This window comes from Xiphophorus couchianus, chromosome 12, assembly GCF_001444195.1.
Source record: "Xiphophorus couchianus chromosome 12, X_couchianus-1.0, whole genome shotgun sequence".
Taxonomy (NCBI): domain Eukaryota; kingdom Metazoa; phylum Chordata; class Actinopteri; order Cyprinodontiformes; family Poeciliidae; genus Xiphophorus; species Xiphophorus couchianus.
Window position 1 is genome coordinate 18489485 of NC_040239.1, and position 18473 is coordinate 18507957.

Sequence of the window (18473 nt, forward strand, 5' to 3'; positions counted from 1 at the left end):
TGCCATAAATGTCTTTTTATGTACTGAATACAGTTAGATCTTTTTCCAGAACTATAACAGTAGACTTGTTCCTAATAATACAAACATTTCCTGGGTTTTGCTGTGCAGCTTGTATTTCTGAATAACCTGGGTTCATATGCGTTTCCAACATTTACGGTGACAGATGGAAATAAGGAAGTGGAATACCATGTGTTGGAGAGCAGGAGCGTGTCTGCATGTAGAGTTAGCTGTGAAGGTAATTGACCCATGCAAGTTTACCGCAGGCAAAAAAGATTTTCCTCTGCTTACCAAAACATTAATACATTTTAAAATAAATTAGTGACTAAAAGGTAAATAATATTTTCATTTTCTGGACAAAAGCAATACAGATATTGAGAAATTTACGTTTTGAAATGCTATGATTGATTCTATCTGCACTAGTGTCGTGTGAACCTCAGTTCACCATAAAACAGTCACGCAAGCATAAGGACTCAGCTAAAATAAAAGGGATAATTCACAAAAGCCTCTGCCGTTGGCTCAGAATGCATGATGGCATGGCAGGTTTGCAGGGGGTGGATGCTGTAAATACCATAAGCAAGAATTATGGATAAGGAAAGACATAGAAGGGAAGAAGAACCATATGCAGTGCAACACGTGAAAAAACGGGGAGGGATGTAACTGGAGAGAGCTATGAAGAGGAGAGATTACCAACTCAGGAAGGAGTAATGGGGTAGGAGGTGTAGGCGGACTGAAACGATGAGGTGGAGACTGATAGTATGTAGTACACCAACCCAGTGAGGGAGAGGCTCAGCTATTATCTTTGACACAACAGACAAAGGGATTGCATCACCCTATCATTACTTATTTCTTCTTGTAGGCTGACTTTTTCTTCCTGAGACTCCCCTCGGCTCATTTAGTTTCGTAAACTTGACTGTTTTTATTTCCTTTCATCTTTGTCTTGTGTAAGCTGACCTCGTGTACACTTTTTGTACTCTAACTTCTCTCTTTGGCTCCATTGCAACAGCACTCGTACTATTTTTCACTTTTCGTCCCAGTGTGAAGCCTGCTGGTTGAATGTGTGGAGCTGTGTGGCCCTGGTGCAGCTGAGCATGGCTAAACTGCAGTAAGATCCCAACATCGCTGCAGAGATTAGGCTGCTTGAGTAGTGCAGCTAGCTCTGGATTTTGTGTGCATGTGTGTTGAATTAAAGTCAAAGAAAAAATTTTTTTTTTCATCTTCAGGGTGTTGGAGGGCTGGGCATAGAGAGGGTGTATGTGACGGGACTTAGTGTGGTATCTTAAAGAAGACAGCTGATGTCTCCAGCACCCTCTGCAACAATCCTCCTGGACAGATTTTGTGGCAACCCTGAGAGTGTGAAAATCCTTAAAATAAATTCCCATTTTACTATATTTGCGCCATTTCACATAAAAAAAATACATTTTTAAAATTATGACCTTTAATCTGAATATATTTATTTGGTGAAAAAAATTACTCTATTTTAGAAAATAATTTTTATTTTTTATTTTTTTCAAAATCTCCAGTGGTGCAAATTTGCTTTCCTTAAAAAACACTTTAAAATAAATCTAACTGAAAGAATTATACTTTAGTTTACTTTTAAAGTTGAGCAGAGTTTTGCGAATTTCAGTACTATTCAATAAATGTCTTTTTTCTTGGGGCAAAACTATGACATGACACATGAGGCTATTTTTGCTAGCCACTCGTCAAAATTGGGAAGACAAGAGATCATTCAATTCAAGTGATGTGTGTTGATCTTCATGAGTTGATAAATTGTTACAATAAAATTGCTTCTTGCGTGGACTTTCCCATATAGACAGTCAAAGAGTGTATCTTTGATCTTATGGGCTTGAGAGCACCAGATCACAGGTGGTTCAGCACCACTAAATAAATCTCCTTTCATGATATTTCAGTCCTCAGACCTAAGTCTGGTCTGAGCCACAACATCACAAAAGTAAACAAATTAGATTTTAGGAGTCCTTGCTTTGTAAAATGTAATTGTTTTATGGTTGAATTAAAGAAGTACAATCTTTAGGTGATATAACAAACTTTCACAGGACGACAATGCAAACAAATGTTAAGCCTTCCTGCAAAGCTTTATAATGGATTTCTGCCTCTGTCAAACTGCCTTATTTTTCTCATTTTTAACCATGCCTGTATTTGTATCTGGAGCCTTCTGCAATGACTGGCTGAACACTTCAGTTTTGCTTTACTGAAACAAAACTGGCAGGAGGGAGAAGGGATGAATCCCATCAAAGTGGCACGATGTAGTACAAATATGATTACATGCTGCTCAGCATAAAGGAGCCGCCAATGGTGCAAAAAGCAGAGAGGAAACTAAAGCAAATACTCTAAAACAGAGAGGAGATCAGAGGAGTGTAAACTCTGTAGACACAAGAGAAATAAGTAAAAAACAAACTTGATGAAAGAGAAAGTGTAGAAATGGAACATAAAACAGAAAGACTGACAGATACAAGTACCAAGGCGATGCCACAGGGAGTACAACGTACAAAGTTATATGAATAAAACAGGATGGTTGTTTTTGTGTGGTGCTGAAACAGTTTGTGGTGCTATGAGTGAAGAGCATCAAAGCATGAAATCATAGAGGGGGTCGTGATGCAGCTCGGTGCTCTTTCGTCTCGGAGGGCTCCTTGGTGACAGGGCAGAAATCAACAAGCGAGGGTCTGCCCTCACCCTTCTGTCATGGTTGTGCATCTTTGGCTTCTGCCTGAGAAGTCTCCAGGCTCTGACAGACCATACGGGTCTCCACCTATAAAGTCAGGTGTGTATCTTAGGAGCAGCTTCATCAATGCAGAGATATCAAAATATTGAGCTTTAATCTATAAGCTTGTCTTTTTGAAAAAGACAGCAACTAAAATTCACAAACTGTGTCAGCTGACTTCTGGCTGCATGCAGTCATCACTAACACGAATGTTGCGTTAATTTTGGGGTTCTGGTAAGTTTTTGAGGTTGAACTGAGAAAACATTATATAACCATTTGTTCCTAAGTGTTCAATTAATTAGAAATTTTCTTCTCTAATCCACACAGATTCAGCTCACATCCTCAAACAGATGCAGCAATGAACTGCAGCAATGTTTGATTAAATGTCTTTTTAGTTAAAGCTGGTTGAATTGGTTCATTTCCTTTACAAAGGTATTTCCATTTATTTTAATGTAAACTATCCAACGCCAGTTTTGAGGTGAATTTGGTATGATTACTTGTTTACCAAACACTTGTCTTCAAAATAACTTAAGGTGTCGCTCAGTTCACCTAGTAAAATGAACAGTTATTACAAGTTAATATAGATTAAATTATCATCTACATATAGGAAAATATACAGACTCCGAAGATCTAGTGGAAGTTTAGGGGGAGATGGTGCATAATATCTTTGCAGGAGTCTCATAGAACACAAACTGAATTGTGTTAGAGGATGTCTGTGCTATTTTTGGATTATATTTCACTACAGTGCAGTAGTCTCCTCTTGGTCGGTGTCAGCCCTGCTGACAACATGCTGAAAGATACTGTGGAGCTCGACTAGGACAGAAAATCAATAAATTCATTATGCAATTGAGTGTGAGCAATGAACTTACAGCTCCACTGTTTGGGGGATTCTCAGGAGTCTAAAAGTGGCAGGAAATAGATTCTTTTTTTGGTCCACTCTGTACCTCCCTAAAATGTTCACTGAATGTTACATATTGTAAATATATGATTTTTTTTAAATCTCACGCAAGTCTGGTGCATCTGCTGAAGAGGCCTGTTGTATTTGAAATTGAATTTATGTGGACTTCTAATGGGCAACTAGAAAGATGCCACATTTTTCAGCCAGCTCAGCTAAAAGATCTGCAGTAAAACTGTCAAAAAGGTGTCTGCTCTCAGCAGAGAATACACCTGCATGAATGAAGACTGAAAGTCAATGCTTTTTTCTCCTTAATACACTGCAATTGCACAAACTACAGTAAGTGCCCTCATGTCTGAGTAAAATCTATCAATTACAATGGATTTATAAGCATTGCAGTTGCTTATAAATCAACTGCAAAGAAAAAAAAATGTCCAAATCAGATCTCTTGAAGTTGATGACTATTAACGAAGGTAAATGCATGTTAATGTTCATTTTTAAAATATAATGTTTCTTCCTGAAAATGAAGCATCTAAAATAGAGAGAAATGCAGCTGGTGTTGCTCTTAGCAGCACAAAATGACACACAATAGCAACCGAAGCAGCACTATGGCCTTTTCTCCTCAGGGCAAATTCATGATGATCACTGAAAGAAATCAATGCTGTTTTGTTGGAGCATTGATCTTGTCAGTGATGACCAAGATTAAAAGAGAGCTGAGGGCTCTTTTGTTAAACTAACCTGGATTGTAGTTCACATTTCTCTTTTTATTGTTCAAAGTCTGGGTTTTTTATCCTCTTCGTTCGGTATTTGTTGTCGCATAAGAAGATACACACACCAGCACTTTTTTCTGTGTTCCTGAACAAATTTTAAATGAAAAAAAAAAGTTTTGCAGAAATAGGTTTGTAGTAGAAACAATCGTGACTCCAATACAGTACCTTGAAAAAGTATTCACCGGCCTTAACATTTGCCACATTTTGTTAAATAAAATATTGTTCAATCAATATCCCTCAAGATGCATCAATTTTCAGTTCACTTATGGTTAATTTAAGCCCAGCCTCTGAGTTTTATTTGAGAACATTTGTGAACAGCAAAACTTCGAACATATTGAGACAGGATTGTCCACCCAAACCAACAGACAGACACATATTATGAAGGGCTGCAAAAATCCACAGCTCAGGCGGGACAATCTGTTGAAAGGTTGCAAATGGGAGTGAAAGAAAAGTATTAGCAATCCTGTTTGCAGTTTGCCACCAGACTTGTGACACTTGGAAGAAGGTTTTATGTGAAAAACTAACTGTCCCCCTGGTGGAACATGGTGTTGGCAGCATCATGGTGTGGGGATGCTTTTCTTCAGCAGGAGGAGGAAAGATGGCCACAGTTGATGGCTGAATGCAAATCCATAAAACGCCTCTGATTTGTATATGTGTATCCTTTTATATAGCACACCTTCAGCAACAAGGCAATACATAGTACTTTACATGACTTAAAAGGAAATACAAACAAAATAACAAACCAAAGGAAAGAGCAAAAGAAGAAAAAGAATCTAATAATGTTGATCCAAACTATATAAACTAGATACTCATATTCCGAGTTGCCAGATAAGTATAAGCAAGTGTTCTCTGGTCTAATTCCCTTTCTGGGTTGGAAGAAAAGGAATCTAAGAAGTAGTTGCTAAGGTAGATTTTCTGGATTCTAAGTTTGTTCTAATCCCTGTTCTGGGTTGCTAGATAAGTGTAAGTAAGTATCCTCTGGACTTTCTGAGTATGCTCTAAATTTGTAAAAGTAATGAGTACTCCACAGTTTCTAAGTGTTCCTGCTCTGAAAGATTTTTTTCTGGATTCTAAGTTCGTTCTAATTCCTTTTCTGGATTCCAATAATAGGAGCCTCTCTGCATAATAATCTAAAAATTAATCTAAGAAGAATAATTTTGCTTTCACACTTTTGTGGTTGCAATGTGAAAAAGTGTAAAATGGGTCAAGAAACAAAAATATTTTCGTAATATTTAATATAATATATTGAATACATGACAGGTTATAATAACAAATATAATAGAGTTCAATCTGTTAGTATATACATTGTGTAATTTGTAAAGGGAAATAAAAACGCTGCTTTGTTTGTTCTTTTTCTAGGCAGCATTGTGTACCTGGGAATGATGGTTGGAGCTTTCTTCTGGGGAGGAATGTCTGACAAAGTGGGCCGTAGACAGTGTCTCCTCATTTGCATGTCCACGAATGGCTTCTTTGCCTTCCTGTCATCTTTTGTCCAGGGATACGGACTCTTCCTTCTCTGCCGTGTAGTCGCTGGCTTCGGGTAAGTGATAATGTCAAGGTTAAGATGCAATCTTGTAAAGTAGTAGACGGCGACACTAAAGAAATCTGCTTCGACGTCAGTGGGGCAACTGGCAGCTCACTGATTTCAGTCAGTCAGAGATTTAATTTGTGAGACAAATAATTTAGATGTGGGCTTCCCAACTTTTCTTCGTTCTTGCGTTCAAACAAATTCAGCAAGATTCCTTTGATTATACTTTCACTTCATGCATCATTTTTGATCCTGTGAAACTTTGCTTCAATATTTATTGGTGTATCATGTTTTTTTTAGTCTTAAACAATGGTTATTTCTCGTTCGAGCCAACTATAAAGCCAACTATATCTTGCACTTACATCAGACACTTGACAGACTGTGATTTAATGTCTTGGCAATATTGCTGTTTGTTACAGAGCTAATTCAGTATTTGCACCTGCATCATTCTCTCCAGAGACTCTCAGAGTTATTGAAACAGCGGCCAGAAGGAGATCTGTCCCTGAATGAAGGCAAATTCATATTCAGGCTTGTTTTCTGCCATGTTATATGAAAACAGGCCAAACAGTTTCACAGAAAAAAAAGCAACACCACCAAAAATAATCTTTGCAATCTGACAAATTTGAATGATATCAATAAACATATCATAAAACAGATGAAGCAAGTGTTGTATTTGCTGATGCAAAGATCTGTGAAAACGATGCCTTTTCAGAATTTGAATATCAGGGACATAGGAGACAATCTAAGTCCTATTATAAGAATATCCACATGCACCACTATATCACTACACAACCTATGTTTTCATTAAATCTTAAGCAAAGCAATCAATGGTGGACCTACATGTTTATTCACTTTTTTGTTGCTAAACGAGTTATAGAACGTATTCAGACAGCTTGAGTATTTTCAGTACTTTGGATTAATAAATGGACACAAACTCATATGATGCCCTTTATTTTGTTGCACTTTTTAAAATAAACCTAGTAATGACCACATCATTGCCATGTTTTAATGCTTAAAAAACAAATGAAAGAGGGGTGCTAATTGCATTGTAAAACCTAGGTATTTTAGGGAAGTTCAACAATTTTTACTGATTGGTGCAAAGTCGCTCTTTCTAAAGGGATTTTTCTCTCATTCTTGCAGGATAGGAGGTGCTGTGCCCATTGTTTTCTCCTTCTTTGCTGAGGTGTTGTCCAGAGAGAAAAGAGGAGAACACCTCAGCTGGTTGTGTATGTTCTGGATGATTGGAGAGATCTATGCATCTGCCATGGCCTGGGCCATTATACCGCACTACGGTGAGTTCACAGGTCCACCCAAATAAAGGAGTCACTTATAGATGGAAAAAATAGCTTAAAATGAAATGGTTCTGTTAGTTTCTTTTAAAGACAATCAGCTCATTAATAGTAGAAAGCACCCAGACCTAATAAATAAAATAAAAGCTGAAGTATGCTGCCGGTTATGCTTTTAAAAAGCCTTGTTTTACATATTGAGTGTAGCAGTACACAATTTAACTTAAGTGTCTGACTACAGTTACTCATCTGCCCCTGCTCTCTCCATAATTAAAGTTTGAGGTGTTTGTTTTCTCTGCCATGTGAATCAATCACCTAAAAGCGCTCAGTGTCATCCAACTGGGAAAGTTGAGAGTCAGGAGAGAAATATGTGGAGGTTATTATAAAGACAGGCTGCAGGGGCTGCAGGAATGTCAGGAGATTCCAGTTTTAAATGTGAGGTCATTTCCGAATACGGCCATATTTCATTGAACCCCGGAGGCTGCTGTTAACACTTTAACAATGGTTATCATGTTTTTTTAACTTGGGACAACTGTTAAAAATATGAGAAATTGTGGCAGTACAGAGAATGAGAATATTGTGCTACAAAAGTGTAAATGTGGCCTTGAAAGCATAATTTAATATGTAAAGTGGGCTGTGATAACATAAAATTCAGGATGCGATGAAAACAAACTTATTGATAAAGAATGCACTGTCCTGCCAGCTACTTTACATTTATTCGTCTTTCAGTTCTGAAGGAAGTTAATATTATTATTTTTTGCTTTGTGTTCTTTACTTCACATAAATAAAATGTTTCAATGACTTAATTCAACTGTGCAATCCTGAAATTCTTTTTTATTGCAGTGCAAAGCAGTAAAATTAGTTAAAATGTTAAAATGTGTTTTGTACTTCAGTGCCAGGAAAGTGAAAATTTTACACAAGAGCTCTGATAAGGAATACATGAGGATCATTCTAATACTCCTTTTAACAGTTTTTGTTCTCCCAGTTAAAGGCAATAATATGATTTACCAATTTTTTCAAACAAACAAAGGTTCAGGTGATCCCAAAGGCTTGTTAAATCTTTAAATTTGATGCTATTAGATTAGAAAGCAAATCTTTTTGGTCAAGGTGGCATGCCCATGCCACCTTGACCATGTTGAAGTCAAGGTGGCAGCATATACAGTAGTAGTAGTTCTATTGCTTTCATTCTGCTTTATTCTTTTTTAAAAGCTATCATTTATTCTTTTCTTGCTAAAACATTGCAGTTTTTTGATGGTTATTTCTTCTTGTTTTGGATGTTGCATAGTTGAAAGGATTTTTACTTTTGGACAGCTGTTGTGATGCGTAGCCATAGCAGCAGGGTGTTTGTTTTACATTCAGGAGCAGCTGATTAACATTTCAAAAGATCAAATAAAATCTCAACTTCAGGTCTGTTGCAGTACTGACAAAAACAGGAGTTCCTACATCTACAACTCTTTGGAGAATGTAGGATAATATGGGTTATAACAATGTTCAATTTCCCTTTGGGATTAATAAAGAATTTTTGAATTAAATTTGACATGAACTGTATTGCATTTCCTGCACTGAATTATCCCCTCTATCATGTTTCAATAGGATGGCAGATGTTATTTTCTGGTGATTTTACAATTATCTCTTTGTGTAGAGCATGGTTTTCACACTAGAACAGGATGATTTAAAAAATGCTGTTCTGGATTTTGTTGAATTTAAATAGCAGAATAATAATAGCTAAAACAAATATTCTGTTGAAAGAAGGGATTAAAGAGTTTAGGTTGCACATCACCTCATTAAGAGTTAACTAATAAATGCCGGTCTATCTCCCTCCACCACGTGTTGTTTTTATTTCTTGCCTGGTTTTAAACCTGCTGTTCCTTCCTTTTACTGGATCCTATCTCCTCCTGCTTTGTTCTCTCCACAGCTCCCCTCCTTTTATTACCACTCCTCTCTCCGTCTCTGCAGAGTGTTCTTCTTGATCAAGCATAATTAGATTTTTCTCCTTGCTCTAATAGGACAAAGCTACATCTAGAAGTGATTTATGACCAGCCTATGCTTTAGCCAACCTGTGACGTCACTCAGACAGAAGCGCAGTGTGTGTGTTGTGGGTATTTGTGTGCTCATGCACTGCTACACGTTGCAATGGGGGAGATTTTACGAATACAGCAGACACACAGGTCTTTCTCTAGGAAAGTGAAAGAAATAAAATCTGACACTGGAAGAGGTCAGTCGAGTTAAAACACACACACACACACACGCACGCACAGAGAGAGTGAGAGAGAGCGAGAGGACCACTGATAGAGTTTTAGTTGAGGGCTTGTTTTATTACATGCTATTGCCTGAGCTCTGCTACATATTCTTTCATCAGGATGGGCAGAAGCACACTGATATAGAGTTAGTACGATAGCCCTCTAAAGACAGAACTTGACACGTCTTTAGGAGGTCACTGTGCTGTCAGGTCTTTTGTTGTCATATTATAAGGATAGTAGTTGCCTCACTGTGCTCTTATTCTTAACTCAGGTACTTACGTAGATTGTCTCTAAAGAATCTATGTATATTCTGATAGGTATAAAATTGCACACAAGTCAGTCGGCACTTGCAGTTTAGATTTTTATTTTGTTGTGTTAGTTAAAGAACGATCTACATTCTGTACCACCAATTTAAGGAGGCGTTTAAAATTTAACCCCGCCCCCAGTTCATCCAGGCTCTAGCTTAAAGGCAAATAAAGTGAAACAAAACATTTTGCAAGGAATTCTAAAAACTAAAGATATATTTCCAAGCAACAAATTTAAAGGGTATGTCAGATGAAATATGAGGTGCAATGTGTAAACCATGACTGCCTCCTTCATGACTCTGCAAGGATAAGCATGTTAGATAATAGATGGATGCATGGATGGATGGATGGATAAACCATCTTAGTGGTCTTCCATGCTCACTTTATCAATATTTTGCATGTTATAAGACTGATTGGAGCTTAATATAACCTCTATGTTGAGAAACTGTCTAATAGCTAGCATGACAAGATTTAAATGACCGGGCTTAATTTGGCTTTACTTTCAATTGCACATCTAGAACTTCATCAGATGTTGGAAATGTATTCGAACAAACGCGTTATGAAAAAAATTGTGTTGGAATTTATTTTACATTATATATTATTCTCTCTTGACACAGCACTGCTCAGACTGGATGACAAAGTTTGGATCACCTGTAGAGGTGATGAAAATAGTTTGATCTCATATAAGACCAAAGAAAAAGAGAAATTGAGAAGAAGCTCAGCAGATAGGAAGGTGTGCACATTGTTTTACGTGATATTTTAGGGGAAACTATAGGAATTCCAAGTATGAGCTACAATCTGAGTGGAATTGTGTGACTTAATTAAAAAACTTTATTAAGCAGGATCACACAGAAACTATTATCACTAAATACTTCATTTTAAATAACTCAGATCAGTATTAAGGGGAAAAATTAAGATAATTACATGCTGAGGATGGTGCAGAACACAACTTTGCTTGTATTTAATGCGTTGAATGAAATATGTGAACGAGAATATCAGCGTAGGACTCAAGCCTGGGGAAACCCTCCGGTGGAAGGCTGTAAATTGTAAGCCATGCCTCTTTGGTCCACCAATCACAGCAACGTGACATGAATATTTACACAACCTGCGATCCTCGGGTATGAAAAGGATCCACAAAAGGGATATTTCTGATTGTGTTTTTATTGGGGAACCCTGATATGAAACAAGCTTAAGACATTTGTGCTTTACATGTATTTGAACCTCAGACAGTAAGCAGATATTTCCAAGTGTCAATTTTTTTCTTCCAAGACATCAGAGCCCAAAAAGACGAGGTTTCAACATATCCCGAATACAACAAAGGTACTTTCTGCATGTCTATAAATTACATAAGTCCAGTCCTACATATAACAAATTTTTTAAAAACACCCCATTAAGCCTGTAGATGTAAACTTGAGACTGTAAAGAATGGATCCATCTGCCCATCTATCTGTTCATATTTAATTCAGCTATCCGTCTCAGCCTGAGACTCGGACATCCTCAGACAATTATGTGCCTAATTCCTATAATGAGATTTCCAATAGTATGAAGGGAACACTCTCCCTTGGTGGCAGGAAGTTGTATTATATTTCTGGAGATAGCTGAATCTGTTTCTTTATCTTAATCAGATATAAATATCAAAGAACTTAAAATGCTAAGCATGAAATTCTGTTGATGCAGTCAAAAATTGGTTTTACCTGCATAGTTTTGGTGCAAGATTTACAAAAATATATATTTTTTGTAGTTTTAGTATTTTATTTTCAATTCAAATGTACTACCTCTCCCTCAGGATACTGCTGCAGAAGTACCTCTATAAGAACTTATCTTGCATCTCCTTTAGTTTGTTTATTTTTATTTATATGTGAACAGAATCTGTGAAAAAAAATATTTTAAACTGTCAGCACATTCATCAAAAACTCTTGCAAATGGATAAAAATTCGCTTATGCTATTTGATGTGTTTTAGGGAATGAGGCAATAATGTACACTTTATTGAAAATTATTATGAGTGTACATTACCCTGTAGTTCGAGTACTAAAAATACTACCAAACTATTAAACAAGCATAACATGCTAATGTCTTATTTATTTATTTTTTTACTTTTGCAAGCCGTTTAGTTTTTACCTTGATAACAGTTGTTTTTAGCTGCTATCGGAGCTGGATTTTAACACACTGTGGGATTATTTCCAAACAGCCGTTTTCTGGCAGAACCATTAGCATTAACCCCCTCCCTACCCTGTGGCTCCCCTCCTACGCCTGTTGATGGATAATGGTGCCGCATTCCCTTTGGAGCTGTATCTCCATGAGCCACGATCTGTGGAGAGACGTGGGAGGTCACAACGAGCATGCGGGGCCCCGATTTTTCTGCATCCTGTGTAATTTTTTTAAAAAGTGCAGTCACGAAGAGCACTCACAAAAGTCAGCGGGTGGCAGACTGTTCATGTTGAAGTTTATCCTTGCTGCTTTTAAACCTACTCACACATTTACAAGTCCATGGATAAAATGGGTTTCAGTGTACAAAACGCAACTAAAAATGTGTGACAAGGCAGCATATGTACAAACTTAAGGGCATTACTTTGTTTGTTGCAAAGCTCCAAATTGTTACTAAACTGGAAAAGATGCATAAAATATCCTACACTTTGTGAAGTGATTTGCACAATAGACATAAAAACATGTCTTTGAAGTTGCACAAAAACTGAAAAACAATTTATGACTTGCATATACATCTATTTGTGTTTTCGTAGGTGGAGAGTTGACATGGCATTATGGTGTGTCAGTATAATCTCTATGCGGTTATCCATCTTATTTATTTCAGTTCTGGTATTCTCTGTTAGAGTGTAAACCCACACATTTACACGCACCAGTGTGTGTGCTTTTCCCCCTGCATGTTGCAATGATTAATGAGTCTGAGAGACTGCCTGTGGGCTGAGATCAGGTGCAACAAGATTTAACTCAGCAGAAAACACTCAATTCTATTCCTACGCATTCAATTAACCCGTCCCTGTGTGTGTGTGTGTTTTTTTTTTACTTTTTCTCTGCTTACCCTGCAGACTCATTCATCTCTGAGTGTTCCCATCACTGTGCTTAGTCAGAGAGCTATCACGTAAATGTCATTTTTATTTCAAGTCATTTCTTTTCTCAGAATTAGACTGAAACTTGTACATGAGATGGTATTTACGTAGCACTTGGTTTCAGCACATAGTAAATATATAAAATTGTTTTGTCATCTCCATACATACAAATTTTCACTCCCCTCACCTTTGCCAGGATCCCTAGTGGTCTTCTTTCCAAGTAGCCCATTGTTAGCTTTGATCCTAACTGCATTGTTAGTTGTTTTGAATAAAAGCATCTGCCAATAGCCTAAATATAAATATTTTAAACATCTTTATTTGAGTAATTTATGTTTACCTGTTTTATATCTAGAAAACTTTCTATGGCAAAATAATTACTTCCCAAATCCTAAATATGTGACAGAAAGACCCATTTGTACATTATGTTTTTTTATTTCTTTTCTGTTCAGCACTGCTGCCCACCGAGGGAAGCTAAGGTTCTTTATTGATAAGACTCGATGAGATTTAAGGTAAATAAACTGATTTTGAAAATGACTGTTTCCTACAAACTGCAGGTTGGAGCTTCAGCATGGGGTCAGCATACCAGTTTCACAGCTGGAGGGTTTTTGTCGTCGTTTGCGCCCTGCCATGTGTGTGTGCTGTGGTGGCTCTTACCTTCATGCCGGAAAGCCCCAGATACTACCTGGAGGTAATGAGCCCTTTCTGGATAACTAAAAACCTATTATTGCTGGGCTGCATGTACTTTGTTAGTCATTTCTACAAAAAATGTTGTCCACAACTGTTTAAGAGTATGGATTTTTATACATTTATGGATTTGACCAGACTAAAACCGTGTGACTCATGCACAACTGGCCTTCTGCATGTTTGGAAAACAAAAGCATCGAGATTTCTAACAGCTGGTTGTTCTGCTGGTGGATCATTATCCTGTGAAGCGAAGTTAGTCACCTCTGTCGTGAATCACCACTGACATATCAAAGGACCGACTTCATGTACAGTAATTGCTGATGTTAAGTGGTTGCTGGAAGACGCGTCCAGTAAATGTGTCTCGCCTTTGCTGTCACTCGTTTCTCTCTCCTTCCTGACAGGTTGGGAAGCACGACGAGGGCTGGATGATCCTCAAGCAGATCCACGACACCAACATGAGAGCACGTGGGCAGCCGGAGAAAGTCTTCACTGTGAGTGCTTGCCACGGATGTTTCACAGTCTCGGCTGGGTTTTCCTATGCTTAAGGAAGCAAAGAGGCTTATTTTCTGCCACCACAGGGACAGGTTTGGATTCTTTCACTAGACAGGATCATGTCTGAATTACGACGGGGTCTAAGAGCCGTTTCTTGTCATTCAGACTTATTTGCTGCTTGGGCTGCACTTTGGGAAAGCTGCTTAGTCAAGACAAGTTTCTTGAATTAATTCTGCACTGCATATGCCTATTTTTGACTTCACTGATATTTCACATTGAGTCACATGGAAAGAAGAAATTATACTACTGTACATAATAAGCTCACGAATTGTCTAATTAGGTACAATAGTACTGTCCAGCACTCTGCTGTCTAATTAGTACATTAGAAATTAGGAAAAATGTAAAATGCTTCACAAAAAACAATTTGCAACCATAGAATATGATCTATTTGTTGGGGTTTTCCAGTTTATTCTGGAAACCCCAAGTAGGATCATTTAAATGGGTGGTGTTGAGTTGCCTTTATCCCTCTTTACTCCGAAAATCCAAAATAAAACCCAGTTCAACCAATTCAGATTAAAATTTCACTACATGTTAACTTTTAGATGCCTTAATGGCTTAATGGCACCACATTACTTAACTGGTCTGCTTCACTTTCACAAACCAGCCAGCACACTTAGATCAACTCTTGCTATTAGTGGCCCCACCCATCAAGGCTAAACAGCAGATGTTGCAAAACTTTTTCTATGGTGGACTAAAAAATCAGAGCTTCGCAAACTGCAGATCAATTTAAGTCTGCTAAAACAACATTCAATTTCAGTGGCTTTTAACTCGAGTTAAGTAGTTATGTGTGTGATTATACTGCAACTTTTATTGATTACTCAGATATTTCTTTTTGCTTAGTAGTTCAACATTTATTTTAAGCACATTAGTCAACATTCGTTATTTTTTAAATATGCTATATACGTTTATTGACTCAACATTATCATATTGGATCACATTGAAATAGTTGTTCTTGTAATACTTTAATGTTGAGTTGCTGTGCGCCAATTATTAAAATATATTATAAGACATTTATGCACGTGAAAAATATAAAGACACAAACCTGAACTTAACTATTGTACTGTAAATATTTATGCTACGTTTTATTACTAATTCAACAGGTAAACAGGATAAAAATCCCTAGACAACTGGATGAGTTGGTTGAAATGGAATCAGAAACTGGAAACCCAGTTTCCAAATTTTTCTTCAGGATAAAAGCTGAAATACATGGGGTAAATATATTTGCTTTTCGTCTTCCTCTGCTCTAATGACTTAATCACAAGATGAATGTGAAACATAATCAGATTTTTTTCTCTCTTTTGTTTTTAGATCTATCTAAACCTCATGAAGTGCTTCAAGTATCCTATGCAGGAAAACATGATGCGATTGGCTATAGTGTGGTTCACGCTGTCCTTCGGGTGAGGTGTTCTTCTGATCCAATCTTTGTTATAGATAAAAACACGTTTCTTTTGGGTCAGATAATAGCTCCAGGGCCACATCACAGTTCTGTCATCTTGATCTCTCTGCTGTTGAAAAGTTGAGCAGTCCAGACATGAATCATACTCCGCGTGATGATAAGGATCCACTGGAGAGGCGGAAAGACGAACAAATAAAAACCATGAAATCACTTTTTAAAAAAATGGTGTCCACTGGTCTTCTACCACCTGATGTTGTTTTTTTTTATCAGACCGTAGTCAACAATATTTGGTTTTACCTGATATTTGATGTGGAGCAAAACTATTGTCTTTATCATTGCAGGTATTATGGTCTGTCTGTTTGGTTCCCTGATGTCATCAAACACCTTCAGGCAGATGAATATGCTTCCAAAGTGCAGTTCCACAATAATGAACGCATTGAAGGCTTCACCTTTAACTTCACCCTGGAGAACCAGATCCACCGAAATGGCACATTTATTCATGACCAGTAAGATGTCTGCTCAACTACATGAGTAGTAGATTCACTATCTTTAAGAAGTGTCTATATTTAAGTATAACCATACTGTATGCCCTGTAAATTTTATTATATGTTAACCGCTGTACCAATGCTGATTCATTTATTCATAATATAATGGTTCTCATTTAGGTTTGTCAACATGAAGTTGAAATCCGTCACCTTCATTGACTCCACATTTCGTTACTGCACCTTTGATGATGTGACATCGGTGGGTTCCTTGTTCAAGAATTGTACATTTATTGACACTTTCTTCTTCAACACAGGTGAGAATTTTCCTTTAAACATAAAATGCTGTACAGGCTGTGTCAAAATAAGATAAAACCTCACTTTACATGCACATGATACCACACCTCATGTCATAAAACTCATGACTGACACTATCACAGTTCAAAATGGTCTGTCCTGATTTAAGAAGTTGCCTCTTTCAGGAAACATTTAGCATGTTTCAATAAAACAAGTCCAAAATGTTTTCTTTTCCATGCATTGCAGAAACATTGGTTCTTCAAAAAGGCTTTGCTGGAATCAAATTCAGACAAGGACTCAGTTTTTAACACAGAAACATATTTGATTTGCTTCAACTGCAATATTTCTGCTAATGATAAAATAACTGCACTAAAGTTAGCATTTGCACAAAAATGGGTTTCATGTTTTACCATCGCTTGTCAGATTACTAAGTATCCATAAGATTTGCTTTGCTTCGTTCTCTCTGCAGATATCGATGAATCTAAGCTGGTAGAGGGCACAGAGGTGATTAACAGCACTTTTACCCACAACAAGACTGGCTGCCAGATGACATTTGTTGATGACTACAGTGCCTACTGGGTTTACTTCATCAACTTTCTGGGAACACTGGCTGTTCTTCCTGGCAACATTGTGTCTGCTCTTCTGATGGACAAAATCGGGCGTTTGTCTATGTTAGGTAAAATAATGGGTTGGAAGTGTCATTGATTGGCCATTTCATTTAGCACAGTTGAAACCCGATATTTACATCCATCCATCCATCCATCCATCCATTTTCTGTTCACCCTTGTCCCTAATGGGGTCGGGAGGGTTGCTGGTGCCTATCTCCAGCTACGTTCCGGGCGAGAGGCGGGGTACACCCTGGACAGGTCGCCAGTCTGTCGCAGGGCAACACAGAGACATACAGGACAAACAACCATGCACACACACACTCACACCTAGGGAGAATTTAGAGAAACCAATTGACCTGACAGTCATGTTTTTGGACTGTGGGAGGAAGCCGGAGTACCCGGAGAGAACCCACGCATGCACAGGGAGAACATGCAAACTCCATGCAGAAAGACCCCGGCCGGGAATTGAACCCAGGACCTTCTTGCTGCAAGGCAACAGTGCTACCAACTGCGCCACTGTGCAGCCCCGATATTTACATACACTGAATAATAAGACAAAATATTTTTTCACTCTGGTGTAAATCAACCCAAACTTATTTTTTAAAAGTTGGCTAGGGTTGTCAAATATTAGTATATTTTTTAAATTCCAGAATAATGAGACTCACACTTTTATTCTTTCTTCAAATTCTAAATAATTTGGAGGAATTACCTTTTAAACTTTATGACTTGGGTCCTCTGTCTTTGGAATCCGTCCTCAAGCTTCTCACTAGTTTACTGGAATTTTGGCAGATTAATGTTGCTGTTACTGCCAGCAATTTTTCTTTGGGACTAAAATCAAATCTTGTTGATGTCCACACCAAAATACAGACTTTGATGTCCTTAGGTCACTTTGTAACTAACTAATTCAGTTTTCCAGTTTTTAAAAAGACTGTTTGGTCTGTTTGACCAAAGTTTAACCCACTGGATGATGTCTTGGCATGTTTTCTTTTTCAAATGTAGCTCTTTCCATGATGCTGCCACCCCTGAACTTTATAGCTGTGTTATTTTCAAGCTTGCAAGCTTCATATTTTTTCTTAAAACTCCTGGCTTGTAGTTTCCAAACACTAAGTTTGTAGTTTCCAAACACTTAAGTTTTATCAGAAAATTTTACATGCACTCAGGGACATTTGCTTATTATACTCAGACTTTTCATCTCATTTTTGGAGTAATGACTTATTCATCTTGGAGTGGCCTTTTCTTCCAGATCTTTAACTTAAAGACTTATAATACTAATGAGTCTAAAACAGGGTAGGTTTATTTGATTTAATCACATATATCTGTAAACTTTCTAGTTCTTATCTTTAGGTATTGACAGTTAAATACTAAACTGGCTGAGATTAAATAAAGTGCTTTTATCTGGTCACTTCTATCAGGTGGCTCCATGATCCTGTCTGGTATCAGCTGTTTCTTCTTGTGGTTTGGCACCAGTGAGTCCATGATGATTTTCATGTTGTGCCTTTACAACGGTCTGAGCATTTCGGCCTGGAACTCCCTCGATGTGGTCACTACAGAGTCTTTCCCCACTGTCAGGAGGTGAGAAGGAATGGTGGCACATTGGTGGACAGGCAGATTAATCAAAGATATTTTTTGATCAACTGACATTTCTGAT

At 37.6% G+C, this 18473-nt stretch overlaps 1 protein-coding gene across 2 annotated transcripts in view; it reads left to right on the top strand.

The window, feature by feature from the left end:
* The window catches only part of sv2ca (synaptic vesicle glycoprotein 2Ca), a 32842-nt gene that overhangs the window by 9450 nt on the left and 4919 nt on the right, over nt 1-18473 (top strand). For both annotated transcript variants that reach the window (XM_028034766.1, XM_028034768.1), the window contains 10 exons: nt 5741-5921; nt 7050-7201; nt 13361-13494; nt 13892-13981; nt 15143-15253; nt 15351-15439; nt 15780-15944; nt 16104-16237; nt 16687-16893; nt 18238-18397. In XM_028034766.1, the coding sequence (XP_027890567.1) occupies nt 5741-5921; nt 7050-7201; nt 13361-13494; nt 13892-13981; nt 15143-15253; nt 15351-15439; nt 15780-15944; nt 16104-16237; nt 16687-16893; nt 18238-18397 (1423 nt within the window). The remainder of the gene's footprint in view (nt 1-5740; nt 5922-7049; nt 7202-13360; nt 13495-13891; nt 13982-15142; nt 15254-15350; nt 15440-15779; nt 15945-16103; nt 16238-16686; nt 16894-18237; nt 18398-18473) is intronic.